Source organism: Platichthys flesus, chromosome 13, assembly GCF_949316205.1.
Source record: "Platichthys flesus chromosome 13, fPlaFle2.1, whole genome shotgun sequence".
Classification (NCBI taxonomy): domain Eukaryota; kingdom Metazoa; phylum Chordata; class Actinopteri; order Pleuronectiformes; family Pleuronectidae; genus Platichthys; species Platichthys flesus.
The window spans coordinates 12,406,931-12,431,188 of NC_084957.1; the positions used below are offsets into that span (position 1 = coordinate 12,406,931).

A 24,258-nucleotide genomic window follows, 5' to 3' on the forward strand; every position below is an offset into this window, starting at 1 on the left:
ATATTTATTTGTTATTCAAACTTATGTTTTTAAGTAAATATTAACTATAGCTGTCATATAATAGGGTGCCATAACAATTAAACAAGACCCATGTATCTTACAAATACCCTTCATTGAGTCCATATATTTAGTTCCTTTTAGTATTAAAGGTTAATGTGACAAAACACATACACAATGAATAAATACATTTAAATAACAGTGACATGAAAATCAAATTAATATAGTTTAGGTTACAAAGTGAAGTTTGTTGAAGGTCACAAATTAAAGAGATGACACTGGGGACCTCGGTTGGTCCGCGGACCTCACGTTGAACACCACCGTCCCAGGACGATGAAATAAACATTTGCACAAACAGGTAGGATATGCCCCTCTGCTCCAGCTGGGGGCGCTGTTGTCATCAGTATGTTGCCTTGGATGGAGTCAGTGTGTTGGCTGCTGCCTGAGGAAGTTGTGTAACCAGTGAAACCACCTCGGAACGACCGGAGAAATTTTAAAACGTCACATTTGCCTTCCCGGAAACTTCTCCAGAGAAAGTGTCTGTCTTGTGGAACCTGCAGCGACGACGAGCTTGCTGCGGAGCCGGAAACCTCGCACTTCATGTCGGTATGTTCAGCGGGAGTTGGAGGGCGGGTGTCGGAGGTGGATACGGGATTTACATGCATACAAGAACCAGGGTGACAGTAGTTTAAACACTGATACTTGTTTAGACGTACACATGGTGTTTGTACAGGTTTACTGTACTTCTGGTTGGAGCTGTGTGTGACACGTTTCAAGTGGCGTATTATAATACTTATTAAGTGAGTACGTGTGATTACAACATGTCCAGTCCTGTCATAATAACACCATGAAGCAGAGTAACACACTTTCCCACTGTTCTATTGGTTGATGCAGTGAACTGTGACTGTGCTTGTATATAGACCCCAATAATCAATAAAGACATTAAGGTCCGGATATGGCTGCACTTATGTTAACATCTGTAGTTAAGCAATCAAAGGTACCATGCACTGTTAATTCAGCATGTTGGGTTGTGAATTGGGTTGAAAACATCTTGATTTAAGCCACAAAAGGTGAGTCACATATATTCCATAACTATTTGAAATTGTGATTTTAACATCTGCATTCAATCCATGGAAGGTATCATGCACTATGAAATCAGTATTTGAGATTGTGATTTCAAAATCTGGACTTAGGCCATCAAAATCCTTACGCACTGTAAAATCTGTCATTAGGTTGTGAATTCAACATCTGGACTTAAGCCATCAAAAGCATCACACACTGTAAAATCCGTATTTGAGATGGTAATTTCTAAATCTGGATAGGAGCCATTCAAGTCATCATGCACAGTATAATCGGTATCTAAGATTGTGATTTGAACATCTGGATTTATGCCATCAGAGGCATCATGTACTGTAAGATCAGTATCTAAGATTGTGATATCAACATCAACACATGGATTTAAATGTTACCTCGTTGCTGTTAGGACGGGAGATAAACGCTGACAGGTCAAGATGCAGTTGGACATATGCTCTATCGAGACGTTATTGTTGCGGTGCTGAAGTGTTGTTTGTTATTAAGTGAGAAACTGGCAGGAATGAGTGTCAGAGTGCTGCCATATCCCAGTAACCCTGGCTTCTTGAGTGGATGGACAACATGGGAGGGGGGTGGGGCGGTCCACTGAGCAGATTGGGTTGAGGCTAAGTATAGCGTGAATACAAGTAAATCAGCAGAAAGCTGAATGAAGCAGAACGGCTCCCCTCTGTGACAATGGAAGCATTCCCCGCTGGGATGGATAGCAATCCCAATGAAGACCCAGGCAACAAGCTTTTAAAAGCTGTAATTGCGCAGCTGTAAATGGGAAACCTATGAACGATAACAGGGCTAAAATTTCCTGTAATTAATTATTTCTTTAAAAGATGCTTTTATGCTGTTAGGGACACGCAAAACCACATAATCCATCTGCATCGACAGTTTGTCAGCATTCTGCGCGTCCTGACCCTGGTTTACACAAATGCAGCATGAACAGCTTTTACACAGGCAGGGAGATCCCTTTCTTTTATTTAAAAAAGATAAAGAGATGATGAGGGACCCTCCCGGCTTTTGAAACAATCACAGACAGTTTATAGTCCCTGTTTTTAGCTCTCTCTCTCTTATGACCCTACTTGTACCGAATACAGCCGGCCAGACTCGAGTAGCCTGCGACTTTGGCTGCGTGATCACAGCATACCAAGCATGCCATCCTCCTCATAACAAACTGTGTGGACCCTGAGCTCAGTGTTCGCTGGTAGGAAGAGACAGAGGATGCTCAGTAAGTCACAGATCTAACATCAGGGATAACACACCGACACTGCACAAGGAATCTGCCGGCGGCACGGGGTCCTGTTGGAGTCCCTCTGACCTGCAGTGACTCCCGCTCTCAGTTGTCGTCGTAGTTCAGAGTGAAGCTATTCTTTGAAGCATCACGCACTGGAGGAACAAGTTTGTTTTATCATAGAGGAATTTGTTTATTGAAGCAGGCTTCCTTCTTTTCTTGTGATATCCCCCCCGTCTCCTAGAAGCTGAGTTGGAGCTGAGAGTCATTATGAGATGTTGTCTCCAAGCGCCTCCTTCGTGCAAGTCAGGTTTGATGACATTATTTTCTTCGAGAACTGCGGCGGTGGCAGCTTCGGGAGTGTGTACCGAGCCAGGTGGATCTCCCAGGACAAAGAGGTGGCGGTGAAAAAGCTGCTCAAGATCGAGAACGAGGTAGGAGTCATAATTGCCCGAGCTTTTCATATACTTTTTAATTGTCAGTGTAGTAATAATTTTAATTGCTGCCCCATTTAGTGGGATGTGGTGACTTCCATACGTGTCACTCATGGTCATTATACTCCCTCACTCTCAGAAGCGTGCTGCAAAAGGAAACCACATCGCCCAATGAAAGAATGTGTTTGGCCCAATTACAGAAGAGCCCTTTCTTGAAACCCCTTTGAAAGCTCGGGTTCATTGTCTTAAAAAGAAAAAATGAATTATCTCTGAAATCTTTTCATGGGGATTGTTTCACATTTATAGTCTCAGGAAAAGTATTCATCATGTCTTTTATGAAACTGTAAAAGATCACAGATATCCATTCAGCTTCACTCAAGTGTTGGAGAGATGCGTGTTCAGGGAAAATAATAACTAATACTTTCACATTCAACCAATTGTTCCTTTAATTACAGTGTTTGGCTACAATTAAATATATTGGTTTTGTCAAGTTTCTATTCATTCTTTAAACGATGACACATGAGACCCTCTGGGACTGTGTATTATATTATTGTCTTTTTCATACTCTCCCCTTTATTTTTAATCATACCCGCATGTAGCTCTTGTTTACAATATCTTAACAACACTTTTACAAAGGATTGGACATTTAATCCACTGCCACCATGTACTTCACGTTTTATGTGTGGTATTTTAAAACTAAAAACTCTCAACAACTAACGTATGGATTTTTATGATATGGCTCATGACCTGATGCTCATGGCAATCCCTTAACCTGCACACTTTGTTATTTGTACTTTGTGTTTTGCGCTAATTAGCAACTGTTAACATTACCAGAAGACAAAATAAGATGGAATGACATTATACATCTTCAAAGCAACACTACAACTTTAAAGCTGGACTCACAGGTATGCGTTGCAGTAAAACCAAATTCATGCTTCTGCGTGGAAGCCATAGCCAATACGTAGACCTGTACCCTACGCAGAGCCCAACGCCGTAACCTGACGGGCGCTCCCTAAAAATGTTACTACACACCGAGGCAACTCAAATCGCAAGAGCTGTGATTGGTCCGCTTGGTAGTGGCGCATCTCCGGCTGACTCACCGTCATTTTTTTTTTTTAGATGAAGGACCAAACACAGATGACGTCTTTCTTTTCTGTTGCAGTTCTAGTAATTGCTCTTCAACATGTATCAGCTCGAACTCCAACATTATCCACGTAGTAGCGCTTGCCAGAGTTCTGAAGTTAACAGAGACACGGACCAGAAACCGGAAGACACATAACACCAGCATAGAAACTCTACTGCCACTAGCATTTCGGGGGTGTAATTGCAACGAGACTCACACACACCTATACACACGACTATGAAGTTATGTGATTTGATGGGTTAGTGACTGCACTTGATTGGCAGCTGTGCTTCTTCTGCATGCAAGGCAATGCAACGCAATGTAACTGAACCACAATGCAGTTTAGCAACACAGGATGTCACCCCATTCAAAGTGACTGAGCAGCGTTTCGATTGAAGCCCTTTCAACTCATACTTGTGAGTCCTGCATCGCTGGGATTATCTGTGGAGCTCCGTGTCTGAGCTCTGACTGCATAGTCCCACTAACTGAACTGAAACACAACTGAAGTGTCGATATTACCCATGATCCCTGGCTTCCTGAATCAGAAGAGGGCCTGCGTTACAAATACACCAAATTCCACTCAGGAGTCTTAATATTTGAAATCTGCAGTTCAGCTTTGCTCTTGAACTTGTTGACCTGATACTGAAAATTACCATGAGTCAGGTACACAGAGATCGTATCCACTCGCCAAAGTTACATCAAATCATTTTGAAGCTGCTATTTTAAGGTAAAAAAGTTGCATAATGTTGCTTTAAAATTAGTACGTTAGCTCAGTGGCTGTAGATTACCAGTCCTGTTCATTCAGACACATATAATGATTTGCAGTTACATGTTTAGAAAATGTATTTATGATGGAAAAATTTATATTTTCTCTCTGTGTTTTCATTGCTCAGGCTGAAATCCTCAGTGTCCTCAGCCACCGTAACATCATCCAGTTTTATGGTGCAATTATCGAGGCTCCCAACTATGGAGTCGTTACTGGTAAGTTTTTTTTAAAACAAATGAAGAACCATTCATGCTGACTCGCGCAGTGCACGGTGCAGTGGGACAACTGGACCTCATCGTGTTATAAAGCTGCAGCAGCTGAATGTGTTTGCATCAGTTGCACAGTTTATTCAACAGTGAATGCTGCCGAGGTTTCTATGGAAGCATTAGTGAATTGTGGAGGGTTCAGGAAGTGCACACGTTGATACAGCAGTTGTGTGTTTTTCGTCTGATTTAGAGGCTGAGAAGAATAACGCGCCCTGTAAAGCAAACATTGCTGTGGACTGTACAAAACAAGGGGCCCTCGATGCCTTTTACTGTAAAGTGTGTTTTGAGATGTATGTGCACTGGCAGTAGAAGTCTGTGGTCTCATTCATTTGTTGAGGGGTAAAACTTTCTCTTTATACACACACACACACCCTCACGCACACACATGCACATGCACACGCACACTCTCTCACTGTAAATTTCAGATAGTTTCTTGTTTGACCAATAGTGAAAAACATTTTTCTTGATTAGTTGATTCAATTAATTCATTTATTAACTAAATTAATTTGTATAAATAAGCTTAAGCCAAACAACAAATTGTTTAATTTAGTGACATAATTAGTCTAATTTTAATCAAGACTTTAATTACATTTGTAAAACTCAGGACTATTCCTTCTTTCTCATGAGCGAAATAAAAGAGGCTCTTCATCCTGAAAACAACAGCAGAGCCCTCCAGCAGCAGCTTAGATGAAACAATTCAGCCTACATTAGAAGCTGCGTTATAGGCTCTTTATATGTTTACCCACTCTGCAGAATGTTTGAGAAACCTAGTGACTGCCCACGGGTCCTTTATTTCTAATGTCTCGTCCATACTGAGACAAAGACTGATCCCCTGCCAGTTAAACAGTAAAACACATTGTGAAAGAAAATGATTCACATCCTGAACAGGGAACATCACATACTTTCATCACGTGGATGAATGCACAGCATCTCAAAGAAAATGAAATGATCTGAAATATATTAAAATCTAGCCCACAGTTCACATCTCACTAAAAGAAATGTTTTATTGTTTTAATAACCAGATTAAAGTCAATTATAATCTGGTTATTTCCTGTGACTATTGGTGCTGATGCTTTTAGGTTTATATAATAAGAGATGTGTTCAAACTACTCCTCATCTTGCTGTTAACAACATAAGGAGGCTGAAATATGATTGATAATTTTCTCCACATCACACCCACTGAAATGATGTCCCCAGCTTAATTTCACTGAAAAAAAGAAATTTCTATACCTTCTTTTTAAATTGGTATATATATTTTCCAGTATTGTGTGACATAGTAATTGTTGGCATGACTACAGTCATCTGAGTCATGCCAACAATTGTCATCAAGTTTATAATTGTAAGTTTGAGAGTGTTAGAAGACAGATATCTGATATTATGGTTCGACCTGGGAACCTCTGCAACATCACTCTGTGGTGGAACCTCACATTAATATTAGATTGCGATACATTTTAAAACCAATTTACATAGTCACAACTCCATGTCTCACAGCTAAATATCTTCTTTAAATAGGTTAGAACACCCTTTTAATTTGACTTTATACAGATGATGGAATCAAGGGTTTTCTGTCCCTGTTTATTCTCACGCAGTAAATAAGCCCCTACACTGAAACAGATCATTTCAGTGTTAAAAGTTAAGAAGAGTCTATAAAGAGAAATGAAAAAAAATGCAATTTGAGGAAAGAAGCAGCTATCATTAATATTTAGATGAAAGCATTTAAAGTTTTGATCACTAGACAGACAGTTTCAGAGCAGGACCTGCAGAGCTGCCTCTGAAACCCTCACAGTGTGTGTGTCTCCTCCGAGGCAACAGCTGTAGTGTTTTGCAGCTGTGAAACCGAACAGCGTTGTTGTCAAGGAGCTGCTTAGTGTCTTTATTTACTATGAAAGCAGAATCTAATTAACACCAGATTCATGAAAAATGTTTACGGTCCCGCTGACCAGGCAATGTCCACATTCATCAGCAGTGTTATAAATTTCATCAGGCCGAGCACTTCCCTCCAGCTCCCAGAATCTACAACCTGTTGGAGACGCCTGTTTGTCTCTGTTGACCCGCAGCTTTTAACAATATCTGCTGTCATTCCGAGCTGTCATAAGCTACGGGAATTAAAGTTGGTTATTGTTCTGCGTAAAAGGCACATAAGATAATTAAAGTGTATTTGTACATTGGCCCTGAATTACAAATTACAATGTCAAAATATTGTAACAAGTCACAGAACACAAAAACAAATATTTTTTTCTCATTTGCCGCTGTGTTTTGTGAATTGCTGTGTTTTGCCATCTTGTATTCTTATTGGCTGTTGCACTTTCTTATTTGCCGTCGTGTAATGTGATTTGCAGTTCTGTCCTCGTATATGTATTTGTGTTTCCTTATTGGCAGTTGTTTGTTCTTCTTTTGCTTTGGTGTGTTCAGTCATTTGTTTTTCTGATTCGCACCACACTCATGTGACATGGCCCGCCCTCCCTCTGAGGAGGTAGCTGAGATGAAAATGACTGTGCAGTTTACATTAGAGCCACTAATCACATCATCTATGGAATGCGGATGAACCTTTTGAAGTACAAAGTACAGAGTCAGGTGAAATAAGGTGAACATTAATGTTGCTGCATGTGACTTCATCTAAAACACACTTTCTACATCAGCCCCTGCTTTAATACAAGTAAAAACAAAGGCCCATAGAAAATGTTAAATTGTCGGGTGTATTTTTGTAAATGTTATTTGCAGTCCTTACTTTGTGGCTGTGCATGTTTACATTCATTGTGTTGGGATATGATTATGTTATTATGCACCAACAGTGGATCCCTGCTGTGTTAGTTGTTATGATAATGCTTGTTAATAGTGAATCGAGCACTTTACTCCACATGTCTACCAACAGCAAAAATCTTGATTATCACATTAGTTTTACATATTTCATTTACAAAAGCTTCATCAAATCTCTTGTGACAGAAAGGATGTTTGCAAAAGCATTTCCTGAAGTGTATGAAACCTGTTGTGGCAGAGCAGAAAGATTTGTGTTGTGGAAATTTAAGTGCGAACACAACAGTTTGTTCAGTTTCATTATGATATATAAAGATTATCCACAGCTGCAGGCTGGTGCATAGAGTTGTTTGAAATCGTGGGTTCTTGGAGTTGTCAAGCAGGATTTTAACTATTTATTGTTTTAATGCAACTCTCTCTCTCCTACTGCCCTAGTCAATTCAAGTCAGGTCAGATTTATTTATAGAGCGCATTTAAAATAACATCAGTGCTGCACAATCATGGCAGAGAAAGGCAAGACAAAAATGAATACAAATAAAGTGTACAATGCTAGAAATAAAACTTGTAGAAAAAAGCTTAAAAAGGCATAAGATAGGTTGAAAATTATTGTTATTATCATTAATGTAAAATACCTCAGGAGTAATGTGTTTTCACTCTAAGACATTCTATCAGCACAAATCTCTGTTGTTGTTCCCGAAATTCTTTATCTACTTGCATCTACAACACAATCACATTTCTTTACAGAGTATGCGAGTGGGGGATCACTGTATGAATACCTGTCCAGTGATGAGAGCGAGGACATGGATATGGGACAGATCATGACATGGGCCGCAGACATGGGCCGAGGTAATTGTGATTTCACATGACATAATAATTACATCCAATGCTGAAATTCTGCTGTGTGAGATTTATATTCTGCAATTTCAGTCACATATGTTGATGGGAGAATGTTGATGAGACCGCCTCAGCTGCTCTTGCATTCAAAATGTTTACAAAGCAAGAAAGAATATTTGATATCTATTTGTTATCCTCATTATTGAGTTTTACACAAATCACCAACTGTTGTGTGCTTCAGTGTGTGCAGGCGGTGTAGCTGTACTATAAGTCTACAATTAAATATGAACAAGAGTCAAATAGTCCCAATTATTAACATCAAACAGTATACAGTGCTATTTAAAGCAGCTCTTGTCACTTTGGCTGAATGCTACACAAATATAATTTGCAATGTAATGCCGTCCCTCCTCGATCACGAGCAGCTGAAAGATGCATTACTTTGTCATGTGATTGATCGAATCTTTTCATTTATCTTTATGAAACACATCTCTACTTTCCCTGTAGGCATGCACTATTTACACTCAGAGGCACCCATTAAGGTGATCCACAGAGACCTGAAGTCCAGGAACGGTAACAGATTTGCAACATTATTGTTTTACCAATACATCCAAAATTAATATTATAATTTTTTTTACATTAATGCTGGTTTTTATACGTTAATACCTTCTCTCTTTTTCCTTTTCAGTTGTTTTATCTGCAGACAAAGTTCTCAAGGTGAGTTTTTAATATGACTGCACAGTGAAAACAAATTATTTTATCTATATGTGTTTGAATGGAATATGAGCATGAAATACTAGTATGTTACTTACCTACAGTATATGGACACAAGAGGGCAGTGACTAACTTACCATGTGCAAGAAGCCACTGAGAGCATCAACCGCTGTGTCTTACTGCAAAGAGAAAGAATATTTATCATAAACATGGGACAGAATGTATTTGTGATGTAGTTTGTTCTGTAACTGTTCATGTTACTCTGGACATATGTTGTAAGACCATAGTGTTTCAAATTAAATTTTCCTGTGGCACTTCAGTGATTAAAGCAGCAGCCAATATCAGACCTGAATGATGCGATATCAACAGTAGAAACCAATCTTTGCATCAAAATCAGTCTAAATTCCATTCTTATCTCCTCAGATTTGTGATTTTGGGGCGTCTAAGTTCTTGACCCACACCACACACATGTCCTTGGTTGGAACGTTTCCCTGGATGGCTCCAGAAGTGATCCAGAGCCTGCCTGTGTCTGAGACCTGTGACACTTTTTCCTATGGTGTGGTGAGTGACAAGGGGACGGGGGAGTTTCACACTTAAATATAATATAATAACTCTTATGCAAGTTGTGTAGTTCTTTGGAACATATTTTCTTCCTATAGGATAAAAAACAGGTAGGACAGAGGTTTCCGTTCTTTATAATAAGTCTTATAATTTGTAATGAGTCACTGACTCAGTGTGCTCAGAGTGAGAGAAAACACTCTTTCCATCAAGAGAATTGTTTTGAGCGTCCAGCCATTAATTTATTAGATAATCCATTTATCCTCTGAGGGTTGGGGGGGAGCTGCAGCCAGTACCAGGTGACATCAGGTGAGAGGCAGGTACATCAGTGTGGAATTAACCCAAACTGCATGTCTTTGGACTGTGAAAGGAGGCCTGCGGATGGATGGAAGCAGATGGAGAGTGATTTTTCTTAATGTACATATTCATATTCAAAACAAGACACTACATCTGAAATTATATATATATATATATATATGTATCCTGATATAATAAATTTGAGTATATAGATGATTAAGTATTAGATAAAAAATTGAAATAGAACAATTGGGCTGACTGTATAAGTGAAAGCAGCTGAGCTGTGTGGTGGGCGACTGAAGCGAGGAAGTGGCTGTCAAGAGCACCAGCTTGAATGTGGGACTCCAGAGTCCAGGTTGTGCAGGATGAAGCATTGACAGGATGAAGAGGAATCCAAAAAGTTAGTGTGTGGAACCTGTGCATAAGTTAAAGGTCATTTGATAATTCTGGGAGTCAGTACCCTCCGTGTTACTGTTGGGTATTTCCCTATCCTTGGCAGGAAGTGACAAAGTTCCAATGTTCATTCAGTGATTCTCCATGCCACATTGATTGCATTCCCCTGGGAGAGAAAGATGGGTCCTTTCCAGTTGCATGGACTTGTAGTTGTACACTTGACTGGCTTGGTGGTGACAGAAGAAGAGAAGACAGGTGCATGGGGACCTGAGGAATGAAATCTCTCCTTTTTCCTCCTTCTTGTATCGTGTCAATATGTCTAGTCAACTCAACAAGAGCATCCGGCTCGCTGAGGAAGTGCCGAGCAGCAAGTTCATTTTTGATTTTGTCAAGCAAGCCACAATAAAAAGCAGAGAGAGGGAGAGTTCCATTTACTTTATGGCGAATGTTCAGAATTCAGTGGAATAATCACCTATCATCCCTTCGACATTAGCATGTTGTTGAGAAAGCCAAACATCATGAATAACATTTATATTCGTAAAGTTGACTTTAAAAAGTTTAGTGCTACACACGCCAGTATATTTTGGTGCTTCCCTCCCTGTCCAAGCTTATATTACATATTGGTAATTCCCAGCCGCACTGAAGAGCTCATGAGGTAATGGGGAATAGAACAGAAGAACGAGGAGGAGGAGGAGGAGGAGGAGGAGGTCCTGTGATTCTGCAGGAAGAACAAACTTGGCACATAATTGCGTTTTTCACTTTTAAAAATATCCAGTCCGAAATATGTTTCATGCACTCAAAGAAAGTTCACTGAAGTAAGCTGGTCGCTCATGGCTCAGACAAATAAGTAGCCTTGTCCCATTTTAATTTCTGCATTATTTTCCATGCCTAAGTGGACAGTAGAATTTTTTGACCTTTGCAGAAGTACAGTCTCTCACTGGGACTTTATGGTTCTTATTCCTGACAATATTCTTGTGAAGTGTCTGTGTAAAGACATTTGTGAGTAGTTGGAAATCATTACCACTTATCCTCAACTGACTTAAGGCTGAAATTCCAGCCCCTCTCAAACAAGGATGAATTGAAGAGTAAAACAGACAATGTTTGTGATTGCAATGAGTGGCTTTTTATGCCAGAGTTACTGCAGAATGATTGCAGATTTAAGTATGCCCTTTTCTGCCTCAGACGTGTTTTATGAAGAACTGATTTCTATATTAAAATATATATATATATATATATATATATATATATAATGACAGGAAGCTGGCAAATGCAGAAATGCAAAACCACAAGGTACATGTATACAGTAAATGGCTGTTTTTCATTCATCATTTTGTCTTATTCCTGACGATGCGGAAAACAAACTTAAAATAAATTTTTGCATACATGTTTTGTCTATTTTATAAGCTACATTTGTTCTCAAAGAACAATAGTATTGAGCGTTTTGAATATTTACGAATATACATATTGTAGTAACAGATAAAACATACATGCTCAGAATGTATTCATCTCTAAAAAAAAAATCTCATCATGCGGTGGAGAAACCCAGCAGATCCTTGGCTGCTATGGCAGTTCATACACATACATGAATGTGTATATTGTGTGATATTGATATTGTGTCTGTGAACTGACCTTGGCTCTCGATTATGCGATAGGTGCTTTGGGAAATGCTGACCCGAGAGATCCCCTTCAAAGGTCTGGAAGGTTTACAAGTGGCCTGGCTCGTGGTGGAGAAAAATGAGGTATTATAGCGTGCGATTATTAATAATTATTATAATATATTACTGTCTGCCACACAGAGTCACTGTTTACGCCTCACCAGTGTATGGTTGACTTTATTTAATATGATCAATCAATTCAATAATGAATATATATATTGAATAATCAGCTCGTGTTGCAATCATGTGTGTGTTCCAGAGGTTAACCATCCCCAGTGGCTGTCCTGCCAGCTTTGCTGAGCTTATGAGGAACTGCTGGGCAACAGAGCCAAAAGTGAGCCGTCTACAAAGTTACATTACATGAACAAAATATGTATGTTTTCATGACTCACGTTCAGAGCAAATGTTTCTATGTTCATTCAGGAAAGGCCAATGTTCAAACAGATCCTCTCTACTTTGGAGTCCATGTCTAACGACAGCCAACTTCCTGAACAGTGCAACTCCTTCCTTCACAACAAGGCTGAATGGAGGTAATGTGATCATCCATTCTCCAGACCCAATAAATGTATTTATAACCCAATATACTGCCTCAGCCTAAGGAAATGTGCAACTGTTTTGAAAGAATGATGTGGAAATGTAGCTGATGGGGGCCATGAAATACAAAAAGGACTCGAGATCGTGCATATAGATCTTTAATAATTACACTGATGGCTACATAAAGGCATGAAAAACCTCCAAAGAATCATCCATCTGGATGTACTTCCTCTCTTTACCCATAAGGCCCTAAAATAATCACCATCTTTTTCAAGTAGAAGTGTTTAATTGGCCTGTATGAGCAGCTGGAGGTTTGGTGATGTTCAGCACAGCCTGAGTCTCAGCTGTTACTTTATTCTCTGTCTGCCTCTCTGTGGGGCTTGTCTGCGCTCTGAGGTTTTTCCCTCAGAAGTTGTGCTGGTGGCATCGTGTCCGGGCAGCCATCTGCAGGTGGAGCAAGTCGGAGTGAGACTCTGGGAAACTGAGAAAGTGAGAAATCCTGTGACAGGGAGAAATCACCATGGGCTGAGAGCGGGAGGAGAGGCGAGGGAAAATATATTTATTTATTGTATTTAATTCACCCAGGTAGCTGGTGTGCATTACCCAGAAATAGACAGTATATAGTGGAGGCAGAAGGTAACTGAGCATTTTCTATTTCTGTACTACAGCCAATTGGGCTTCAGATGAAAGATGAATGACGAGGTTGAGTTCTGACTTTGTTTCATTTTTAAATAGTGTGTAAATCTTCACTGGTTGCACAATCAATGGAATCAATGCCTGGTTTACTTTGTATGTATAGATTCAATAGAACCAATAGATTGAAACAGGAAGTCAAAGGTTTTCCTCTTGTGTCGCATCATCTGATTTGATCCATCAGTTTATCTATTTTTTTGCTTTTATCATTAAGCCATTTTGTGTGTAATATCCTGTGTGGTATGAAATTATTTGGGTGAGAACTTCAATATAAACATAGGCAGATGAAGTTAAAACTCACCCTGAACAGAGGTCTCCTGTTGTGCAGAAAGTTTGGACACAGTCTTGAAATTTAAAAATGAAGTTATCAATTCTTGCCTAGTTTGATTTGTCTGGATAAATAGAAGAAAATAAATGTGTTTGTTTGTTTCGAGCTGAGATGCAGTGGGAGCTGCAGAAGAAGCAACATTTCTCTGACTGTTGTATTTCAAATTTTGATGTGAAATACTGCGAGAGTTTATCAGGAAAGTGGGAAGCTGGAGAACAAATTATTTGGGAGGTGGACATTTTTTGAGGTGGGAAGCGTCGGGGTGGAGGATGCGGCAGAGTAAGGGGATGGGCCTTCCTGCCTGGGCTGCATGTGCTTATGAAAAGAGAGTGTTTCTGTTGGGCGGAGGCTCAGCATGTGCTCCACAACACAATGTGCAGCCCCACCTGCTGGGCGAAACAAACTCCCTCAGCGTGACGTGAGCTTGAGGCATTGTCCTGTCCTTGGCATTCAAAGCTTCAGACTCTAAGACGCTTAATCACTCTCTGCCTGCAGGGCGTCACGTGGCTGTTTACACATGGGTTTCAGTTAGTTTTGCTTTCGAAATGTATCACTACTTACTGTTCAGGTACTGCGCCACTCTTCTGAAGACATTCTATCCACAGATTTCATGAAAAAACCTAAACTAAAAAGGAATTCCTCCAAACAAGTGTTGTCTGTCTCAAGCTTATTTCTCTGTGTGATGAACCACCATTGTTAATTCTTAAACTTAATGACATGACAACATTTTTCAAACCCACAGGACCGCTTCTGAAATGCCAGTGGAAATCCCCATGCTTCCAAAAGATGCCATTTAATGTATAGATGCATCCATAGAAAGTCACATGTGCTTGAACTGTTTAATACAGAATACAGGCCACATGTTATCGGTCAAACTTTTTACGTGTTAACAACCCATAAATTATGAATAGTGTTGTGGTGGTTAACAGGTTCGTTAGTAGTAGTTTATTCTGACACATGCACTATTTACTCCTATGAGAGTTTACTTTGCTTGAAAAGTCACCGCCCAGTTGTTTTGGGACCTAAGTTGAAAAAGTATGTGGTATATTTTGTGAGCCATAAAGATTTACCCCTTTAGGCAAGGCAGTGAAAATGTATTTGTATAGTGTTTTATCATTCCCAGAGGTCATTCAATGTTTCAAAAGTACACAAACAGTATAAAAGCTCATTTTATACAACAAGTTATGGCTAATTAAAGTGATGAAGTGAAGGCACTGGAAAACAGAGCAGTTTTTTACTTCCTTTTAAAGCAGGTGATGGTTTGGGCAGGTTTGATATCCATTTGAAGCTGGTCCCAGCAGTGGACAGCATAGTGGCTAAATGCCATCCCTGTTTTGTCTGAACTCTAGGCACCTGCAAGGACTGACTACATGGTACAATATTTGGCACAGAGGGCGATAGGCAGGAGTAAGGAAGGTGGAAGGTACTGGGAGACAGACTAACGTTATATTGTCTCCTGCTGTAAACTGCAGGTGTGAGATTGAAGCTACACTCGAGAGACTCAAGAAGCTGGAGAGAGACCTGAGCACCAAAGAGCAGGAGCTGAAGGAGCGCGAGCGGCGTCTGAAGATGTGGGAGCGCAAACTGGTTGAGCAGTCTAACACCCCGGTGAGTTCCCCCCCCCCCCTCACCTCGGCTGCACCTCGGCTCCTCTTGACCCTCAGGTCACCGGTCGCACGCCGTCAAGTGGTCACAGCAACAACACTTCACTTTTACATTCGCTGTTCACGTGTGTATTCACTGGTTTCCTCACTTGCATCGAGAGAGAGGGACAGAATCGTCCTGATGTTTTCTCCGGGGTGAAGTGGAAATGGAGAAGCAGTGAGATGAAAATAAAAAGCCTGGAATAAGAAGAGGGCGGAAGCACATTATGAGAACATTATGTGAAGCAGACACCATCGGCAATACTGCATTTATATGCAGTGTTGTGCATGACAGCTGCACAGGAACATTTGCAGCATGATGCACAGAGTGAAAACTGCAGTCCAAGAATTTCTTCATGGTCTCTCTGTCTCCTTTTTATTTGCTGAATTTATTTTTCCCAACATCCTTACCAATCTCTCTCTTAAGTCTTGTAAAACAATATATTATGCAGTTATCACAGTGTTTTTTTTATCTGATGATCATTCCAAATCTCAAATATATTATTTTTACCTCATGAAAGACAAAATATTATCCCATCCTCACCTTGAGGAACTAAAACCAACAGATATTTGGCATTTTGGCATCAAAACTTTTGCATTTCTATCAATCTGTTATTCCCGAAACTGTTCTACTCTTCTTTTCATTGGTGTTTCTGTCAAGGATGCACAATGATTCATATCAAACTGCCTGGCACAATGGTGCAGAGTGCAGATATCATGGAGGATGTCGCTCCACAACACACAATTTCTAGGGAATCAGGAAATTGTTTGAATCAAACACGCTGGAATCATTTCCTGTGTTTCCTTTCTTGTCCAAACCTTCCTTTGCTCCACACCTCTGCTTTGTTCCCTTTGTTTTCTAAATCACCCCTTGTGTTGAGCTTAAAATTGCCCACTTTTCTTATTTCACACTTTATTCTGTGGATTGAAACTGATTACTTCCTTTTCTTTTCAATCCCCTCTTCCTCCCCCTCTTTTTTTTCCTCCCTGTCTCTCTGCCTCTCAGCTCTTCTTACCTGTGGCAAAAAAGATAAGCGCTAAGTCGTTCTATCAGTCAAAGACGGAGGAGTCGAACAGTTCGCGGATGTCGTGTGAGATCACGGCCTCGAGTAACGAGGGGGTGAAGCTGCAGTCTGTGGTGAAGGGCTGTAAGGACATGTTCTCCGTGGACTTCGGCTGGCCTATGCTGCACTCGGGCATGCAGGTCAACATGCAGGCCAAGCAGAAGTCGTCCAGGTCGAGCTGTGTCAGGGAAGGACACAAAATCAACATGACTCTGGGTGCTGGATGCTTCACTTGGCCTGACAACAGTGAATAAAGCCCCTCCCTTGTTTGGCGTTGCCACAACTCGCTCGGTTGCGTTGTGAGTGTTTGCGGATTTCGAAAAATGAACAGCTTGTTAAGTCATGTTGATCATTTTATAATTTCGATAATCATTACTTAAAACATGTCTGGGCGTAGGTTTCCTTCTGCTTTGTTCACGATATGAATTCAGTAATAGCTCGATGTAGCACAGGGGCATATTATAGAACCCGTTTGAAACCCTCCACCTATGTATATTATGGATGTCATTTGGCGTATGCCTAATGTACTGGCTGTATAGTGCCATGCTGTGAAGAAAGAGCCCCACAAGCCGGTTGCTTCGAGAAGACCAGGCTTTTATGATGAAGTGACATTTTGCTGACATTAAGATTGGCCAATTTGTTATGGATGTGGTGGAGTGCAGTTGTTGAGATGCACTCTCTTACCAGGATGAGAAAGTACATGTTTTTTCCTCTGAGTGACCCAGGTTCAAAACAGCAGGAGACGGACTGCACTGTGCAACTGTCAGATTCATTTGATTATTTTACTTTTTACTTCCCAAGCAATACTTTTTTGGAAGGAAATTATTTAGAAAGGCTCGAAGAGCGCAGATCTCTGTCAAGGCTATAGGGCCGATCTCGCCCAAGTTAAAGAATCCTGTATCCAGCTCTTTATCAAGATCCGCTCCAAAATGTATTGGGTCTTCTTTGGATCCACCACTCCACAAATTTCATGGAATCGGGAATTTGTATAATCCTGCTAGATTTAAAAAAGCAAATGCTACTTAACAATACTTTTCCCTATATCAATCAGGCTCAATCAGAACTCCCATCCTGCACCATAGACTATAGATACAGATGTACTATAAGTCTCCACTTCCTCCCACAATCCAGAAATGAGGCCAAATTAGCAGTTACATGGCCAAGATTAGTGTGATAACTATCTAAAATCATGTTCCCTTAACTAACATGGAGGCAGGGTTTACTGCCACCAGCCACCAGATGGCGATCAAGACACTTTGGCTTCACTTTTGTAGATCCATCATGTCATCCATCTTTATATAAGTCTATGTTTTATACCAATATATCAATTTTAACAAAATAATTTCCAGTCATAGAAACATTTAACATACAGTCAAATACTGTACAATCTAATCTGAATATTAGCATCAAGAGCTGCACTTTCAGTAGAGAACAATGAATTAGCATTAGTACTGAGTTGGTATTTATGCCTGATCTGGGTGAAGGACATGCTTCCCTGAGCAGAGCCCATTAATTTGTCCCCTTCACTTGTGATCATCAGTGGGTCTCATGAGGATGTAATCCTCTGTATCCCTGTGTTGTTGCTTGTTACCTCTCTGCCATGAGCTAATACTCCTATTCAAACATCGCCTGTACTCCCAGGCCATCAGGCCCTATACACGTGTAATTAACACATACTTTCAGCAGTATTGACATTCCCAAATAAACAAAAACACACACACACACACACACACACACACACACACACACACACACACAGCTTCTTGGTGTGATATTATTTTCTTGCATTCTTCATTTTTTTGTCAATAAATCAGTTTCTTTTCACTTTCTCTGCTCAATTGTTTGTCTTGGATGATTTTATTAGTTACCATGTGTGTGAATTTAGTGATTTAACAACATATATATTCAGGAGATAAGTCCACTAACCAGAAGGCCGGTGGATCGATCTCCAGCTCCTCTAGTCCAATCCAGACAGTATGTGAATGGTGTGTAATAGAAAAACTTTCAACTTTGTCATGTTGGGTCTTTGACTTTGTGGAACTTAGGCCATGAAGAACCCAGCGTGAGTGAAATCTTTTTACTATGGTTGCAAAATATCATTTCCTATCTATTGCCTTTTCTTGTGACACTAAATTTCACAACATGTGACTCAGTTCTAACTTCATGTCCTGGTTACCAAGTATCATTAGTCCACATGGGGGCAGAATTGTGTGAACTGAACCAAACTCAAAGTTCCCTCCAGATCCCACATGTATCATAAACATAAAGTGTGTCAGCATTATGAATTCGAAATTCCGGCACCTTTTGTCAACAGCAACCCTCTGGATCTCAATGACAGAAGCGTGGCAGCACATTTAGGAAACACAATACGCTGCGGGGGGAAAGTGACGTTAACTTTCTCCGATGGGACTATGGCAGTGGAGGAGTGTTTCTGAATCTGTTTACTTCCGAGCTGCAGCAGTGAAGGGGGCAGACAATGCTGCGGGGCTGAGCAGCTTTATGAGGCGTCTGCACAGAAATGTATGGCAGCGATATCGAGACTGGCATTCGCTTAATAGTCTGAGCTGTTTTCATTACGTCTCGGGAAGAACACAGTGAATGGGGCCCGCTCATTCATTTAGTCGTCTTTCCTCCAATTTTCCGTTGCATTATTTCTGTCACTGCGCACCATGTCTCATGAGCACAATGATGAAATCTTTATTTTGGCTGGCGGCTTTCTGCCTGATTACATTTAATGAGCAATAAATAACTTATCGTTCAGATAGATCACGTGAGATCAGTCAGATGGACGTTTTCGGTTTGGTATAGACCATTAGAGGCGATTCTTCTTAATCACACAGCACAATAACCGGCAAAGTAATGGCTCTGAATATGTGAAAAACACGGCTATTTCCCCTTTTAATCACATTCACAAATGTCTTGTGATGTTTACTTGAAGATTGTGAGTCATAAATGCACACGTCGATATTTTACTGCTTTAACATCAATTTGTGTCGTGTTTCTGTGCAGTTGCTGCCCAATCATGACATCTATGCCTGGACTGAGGAGCATGTGGTCAGTATCAGTGTATTTACTATACCTTACTACTACTATACATACTAACTGATGTCTTTATAACATTGTCATTGGAAAACTAACCTCTGATTCTTTTAATTTATTCAGTTTTTCTGGATGCAGCAACTATTTTGTGCAGGTTTGTACATTTTTGTTCTCATGTTTTAAACCATAAGATCTGACTTGGGCACCTTCAGACTTTTCATATTGACTATCAGAATCTTATATAGATTGCTACAACTGGTTGTTTTTCATTTTCTATATCAGGGGAAGGTACATGTGACATGCAGATGTACGCTGACCTGTTTAAAAATAATCACATCACTGGAAAGACGTTACTTCTGCTCACGGAATACGACATGCACGACATGGGGGTCAAGTCCAAAGGTCACGTTATGCACCTTAAGGCAAGGCATTAACCGCATCTGTCAGAAACCCACATATAATTCATAGATATCTAGAGAGACGGTTAATCTGACCTTTGCTCTTGTGCAGGGTGAAATTGAAAAGCTGACTAACGATTTCCTTGGATTCGTGCACTTCCCTCCACTGTTCAAGGTATGGTAGTTTCTCTCTCTATTGTCAGGAAGCCATTTTCAGGTCCGCACATTTCATTTCACAACTTTTTCCTTCCAGGACGAGTTGGAGAAGGAGGTGGAGAAGAGCAAAACTGTGAATCTGGAGCTGGTGTTTGGGTACCACTGGAAACCAGGAACTGGGAAAAGTGTAAGTTTGCAGTCAAACACACACTGACTGGATCAACACAGTCTGCAGCTGTGAGCGGCTGATACATCTCACCGCTGCCTCTGTGAACACACATGTTAACGTTGGGTAATAGTTGTTGCTTTTTAAATAAATGCACAGACTCTTGTTTTTAGCCGTGAGTGCTTCAGTGCCTCCTCTTACCGAGGCGCTTTGTTCTGAAGATTGGAGATGATGGCTGTTATACTGACCACTGAAGGCAGCACTAGACGTGTATAAAACCAGACAAATAAACATTTCATTCTCAGCCCGCGTGTCGCATCCACCGCAGCTCGCTCGCAGCCCCTTTGTTCAGGGCCTCAAACTGTGGAGAAAGGGTGGCTCCTCACTTGCTGTTTGAATTTAATCAAAAATAGCCCATTTAGCCAGAAGTCATTTTCTTTTTAAAAGGCAAACGTTATTTAATCTTTCAGCTGTTCATTGTCCCATCATAAATAGTCCTCTTTCAGTGTGTTCGGCAGGGCTGAAACGAGACTGCTAATTGCCTCCCATTTCTTCTGACATGTGGTGGTTTAGTGGGTAGAAAACACAGCAGGGAGAAGGAAACAGGAGGTTGAGAAAATGAGAGCTAATTATTTTCCCCTGCCTGGTGTCAGGTTCTGTGTCAGCCTTGTTTTTACAAACTGGAAGGTTTTTTGCACTAAATAAAACAAACCCGCACTGCATTTTTTTTCCCTTCGCCCCTCTTTGCTGGCGATGTCATGGAAGCAGCTGCACTTCTCAAAGACAAAATGAGGGCCTGCGATTGTGCGGCCACCATCTGACAGCCACTGAGGGTCCCCTACTAATGAGGATATCACCGTGCAGCCAAGTGAAAGGTGCTGAATTATGTATGAGTTGTCATTAGACGCACTCGGGTCCTAGGCATCATTACCAGACATTGTTTCTGCCGGAGTGATTAGACTAGCGTGGACCTGGGAGCCCCCGGGGGCGACCGTCCAGGGCCGACACCAGGCCAGCGCCGGGGCCAGCGGTGTGTTTCTGAGCCAGAGCTCTTGCTGAAGCTGCCCCCTTTGAGCCGCGTCCAGTCCCCGGGGACGAGGCAGGAGAGGGCGAAAGGCTCCTCAGACGAGTGTGTTAGTGCCACTCCTCTGATGTCTTTCTCTGTGATCACTGCACAATGGATTGGCCTGTGCCGTGAACCCTGTGTGGTTAAGCAGTGACCTGTGGATTTGTGGCAGGCTTTTGGGGATTGTCAGAATCATTACTGCTTCGTCAGCGTTGGTTATGCGGGAGAGGAGCTATGGGGAATTGTTCCGATTTCTGCCTCCTAGTGAGGATTTGATGTGTGCCGCATGCAGCAAGCCATGAGAGAAAAAAATAGTTTTTCACCCTTAACAACCATCTCTTCTGCCAAAAACTTCATAATTTAGCCCAATATTAACAAACATAAACATCAAATTTTGACAAGGATTATTGCGACGTCTGAGCAAAGTTAATTACTATTTATGTTTCCCTCTGTCTGCCATAACAATTTTATAAAACGTCACAGTTGTTTACTGAACAAAGTGCTGCCCAATACAGATATTGCATACAAATCCCATTTAGAATAATTAATTTTTATGTTTTTTGCAACCTTGAAATTATTTGTTCATATTTTTATGTTATAAACTCTTTCCTCCCCCACAGTGTGAGACTGTGTGGTCACTGCCGTTAAACCACCTCTAGGCTGTGCTGTTGGTTTATGTTCTTGAAGTTCTCCACACGGAGTGGTTCACTTCTCCATGTAATCGGGTGTTCTTTCTCTCTGAGGATCTACATAATGCCTCTTCTCTTTCAAGGACTGCAAATGGAAAATGTACATGGAGCTTGACGGAGATGACGTCGCAGTGACCTACATCAAAGATGTCATCTTTAATGCCAACCAACAGGATGTGGACGTCCTGCGGATGACTAAGGTGTCCTCAGAAAACACATTATCACTCATGTTTTCTCAGTGTTGTCTGATCTAAGGTTGCATCCTACCCACAGTGTTGTTGTAGTGTGATTCCAGTTCTCACGTTTTTTAACAAACTAATAATTACAACCCAGCCTCCTTTTGTGATGGACAAATGGATCGTCGGAATAAAAGAGAACCAGAAAGTGGACTACATAGTCAATTATGAGGTGAGTCAACTCAGCTCCTGAGGGAGGCACCTCGCAAAACAATAAACATCTAGGACTTATCCGTACAACTCTAAAATCTACCAGGATACCAGCGAAACTAGCTTGAAGCTTTCTGAAACTAAATACCCTCATCACCTTTTACTTGACACTTCAGAATGACGTCAAGTCACCAAAGTGCACCCGCCACAGCGGCACGGTGACGTGGGGTGCCAATGGTGGCCAAGACGAGATCAAGTTGGTGGAGCTGGTCATCGAGACGGCACCGGACAGCATCGACTGGAACCCCAAGGACTGGTCCAGCTCCGGTAATGGTCTTATTAATAGTTTTGTTGTATTAGTCGAGTGCACAGGCAACAGTTTTCACTGCTGGGCAGTTTCAAAGTTTTGCTCGTGAATTCTCCATTAATAAATGTCAAGTTCAAACTCATGATGTTTTAAGATAAGAAAGCAAAGAAAATCTAAAATGAAATGTCGGATTAAGTATTATAATATTACTATAGCAGCTCAATCAAAAGGGAATAGAACAGGAAGGCATTGTTACTATTGAAAGAGAATAGTAATAATAATGATATGGATAAAAGCTGCAATTTCTGTCAAATAATACTTTCAGTCAAACTAAAGGCTTGCAAGAAAATAAGCTTTTACAGAAAAGGAGAGACTGTTGTAGCAGAGCAGATTTTATGCTGAAGAGAACTCTATAAACTAGGACCATAATGACTGAAAGCACCATAACCTGACATAGACTTAAAAATAAGATAGCAGGAATATATTTACCAAATGTCACTTATTTTAATCATTGCTTATCTTCTGATCTAGATATTGATCCTATGTGGATGCACAATGTGAGGTTGCGGCAGATGAGGACCGCTAAGTCCCCGCAGCGAACGGCTCCTCGACCGACCTTCACCAGCTCCGACGCCCGCACTCTGCCTCAGTTCCTGTCTGCACATGAAAGCCAGGAGTTCTCTTACGCTGCAGCTGTGCGGCGCTCTCCAAACCACCTCCGAGCACATCCCTGGATTGACTCGCGCAGCTCCTCGCCCACGGCCAGCCTGTCGGCAAAACTGTCGTCGGCCCATCTGGGGTCAAAGGGCAGCAGTCCTTCCAGCACCACGTCAGAGAGCGCCTCCGAGCGGGAACGAGAGCGCCCGGCCAGTGCTGGAGCCGTGCGTGACCACCGCAAGAACTTCTACTTTGGCAGCACGTTGAATGTAGGAATAGCGCAGGGTAGGGGGCACGCCTTGACCAACACTAGAGGCTATGTTCCTAATAGAACCAGCAAAACCTTGCGACAGCCAGGGAGGCCACGGTCCAACAGTTACAGTGCCACATCAGTGAACCGCCTACCCATGATACCAGGTATATTGTCTGTGACGGAAAACCCCAGGGAGGATAAAGAAGGGGCCAAAGCCAGCGACGGAGGGTGGATCAAAGTGGAGCGGCAGAAAAGATTACCACGTCAGGACAATAAACAAGTCCGAGGTCGACAGAGGAGAGGCGGCAGGGGAGGGCGTGGTGCTGGGGGGAGAACTTAACGTGGGCCACTCAGGAACTGACAGCTCCTTGTAGGCTGAACATGTCATGCACTGAAATGGTTATGCACATAAATGATGTCTCCACACATTGCTAAAAGTTGTTGTAAGAGGATACACTGATACTTATGATATATGTAAATACATATGCATGACCAAATGAGGTTTTTATTTTTTATCTGACTGCTGTCTGGTTAATATAAGAAACCTATAATGCTCTTAAAAAAAACAACTAATAAAGGACAATACAGTACCTGTTCTTTCTTTCATTAAATTGACGGCTTTGAGTGATCATTTTGCATAAAAATATATGTTTATTTATCAGGCCAGATTTTCACAAGTAACTAAATAAAGTGTTATAATACTATGACCCAAGGACAAATACATATTCAGACTCTTACTTTAAATCGTTTGTATCTGAGTTTCTTCTCTTTTTGTACAGT

The 24,258-nt window shown here is 41.2% G+C and overlaps 1 protein-coding gene across 2 annotated transcripts; it reads left to right on the forward strand.

Annotated features, from left to right (window-relative positions):
- Window positions 1–424: 424 nt before the first annotated feature.
- map3k20a (mitogen-activated protein kinase kinase kinase 20a) lies at window positions 425–24,089 on the forward strand. Of its 2 annotated transcripts, XM_062402931.1 has the most exons (20): window positions 431–603; window positions 2,553–2,742; window positions 4,759–4,846; window positions 8,396–8,497; window positions 8,990–9,055; window positions 9,171–9,199; window positions 9,620–9,757; window positions 12,097–12,183; window positions 12,359–12,433; window positions 12,523–12,629; window positions 15,127–15,262; window positions 19,371–19,415; window positions 19,524–19,554; window positions 19,683–19,822; window positions 19,911–19,973; window positions 20,052–20,141; window positions 21,959–22,075; window positions 22,209–22,283; window positions 22,438–22,588; window positions 23,100–24,089. In XM_062402931.1, exons 2-20 carry the CDS (start codon window positions 2,584–2,586, stop codon window positions 23,816–23,818), a joined length of 2,418 nt encoding a protein of 805 aa, XP_062258915.1. In that variant the 5' UTR covers window positions 431–603; window positions 2,553–2,583; the 3' UTR covers window positions 23,819–24,089. The 2 variants fall into 2 exon arrangements, with proteins under 2 accessions (XP_062258916.1, XP_062258915.1); XM_062402932.1 differs by lacking the exons at window positions 19,371–19,415; window positions 19,524–19,554; window positions 19,683–19,822; ... (4 more) ...; window positions 22,438–22,588; window positions 23,100–24,089 and adding an exon at window positions 16,304–18,188 and having other exon boundaries at window positions 425–603.
- Window positions 24,090–24,258: the final 169 nt, after the last annotated feature.

Excerpts from the sequence above, each read along its gene's own strand:
- map3k20a (XM_062402931.1), top strand. The coding sequence starts at position 2,584 with ATGTTGTCTCCAAGCGCCTCCTTCGTGCAAGTCAGGTTTGATGACATT. Across the intron at positions 8,498-8,989 it reads GGCCGCAGACATGGGCCGAG|GCATGCACTATTTACACTCA; the intron begins GTAATTGTGATT and ends CTTTCCCTGTAG. Across the intron at positions 19,416-19,523 it reads CCTGGACTGAGGAGCATGTG|TTTTTCTGGATGCAGCAACT; the intron begins GTCAGTATCAGT and ends TAATTTATTCAG.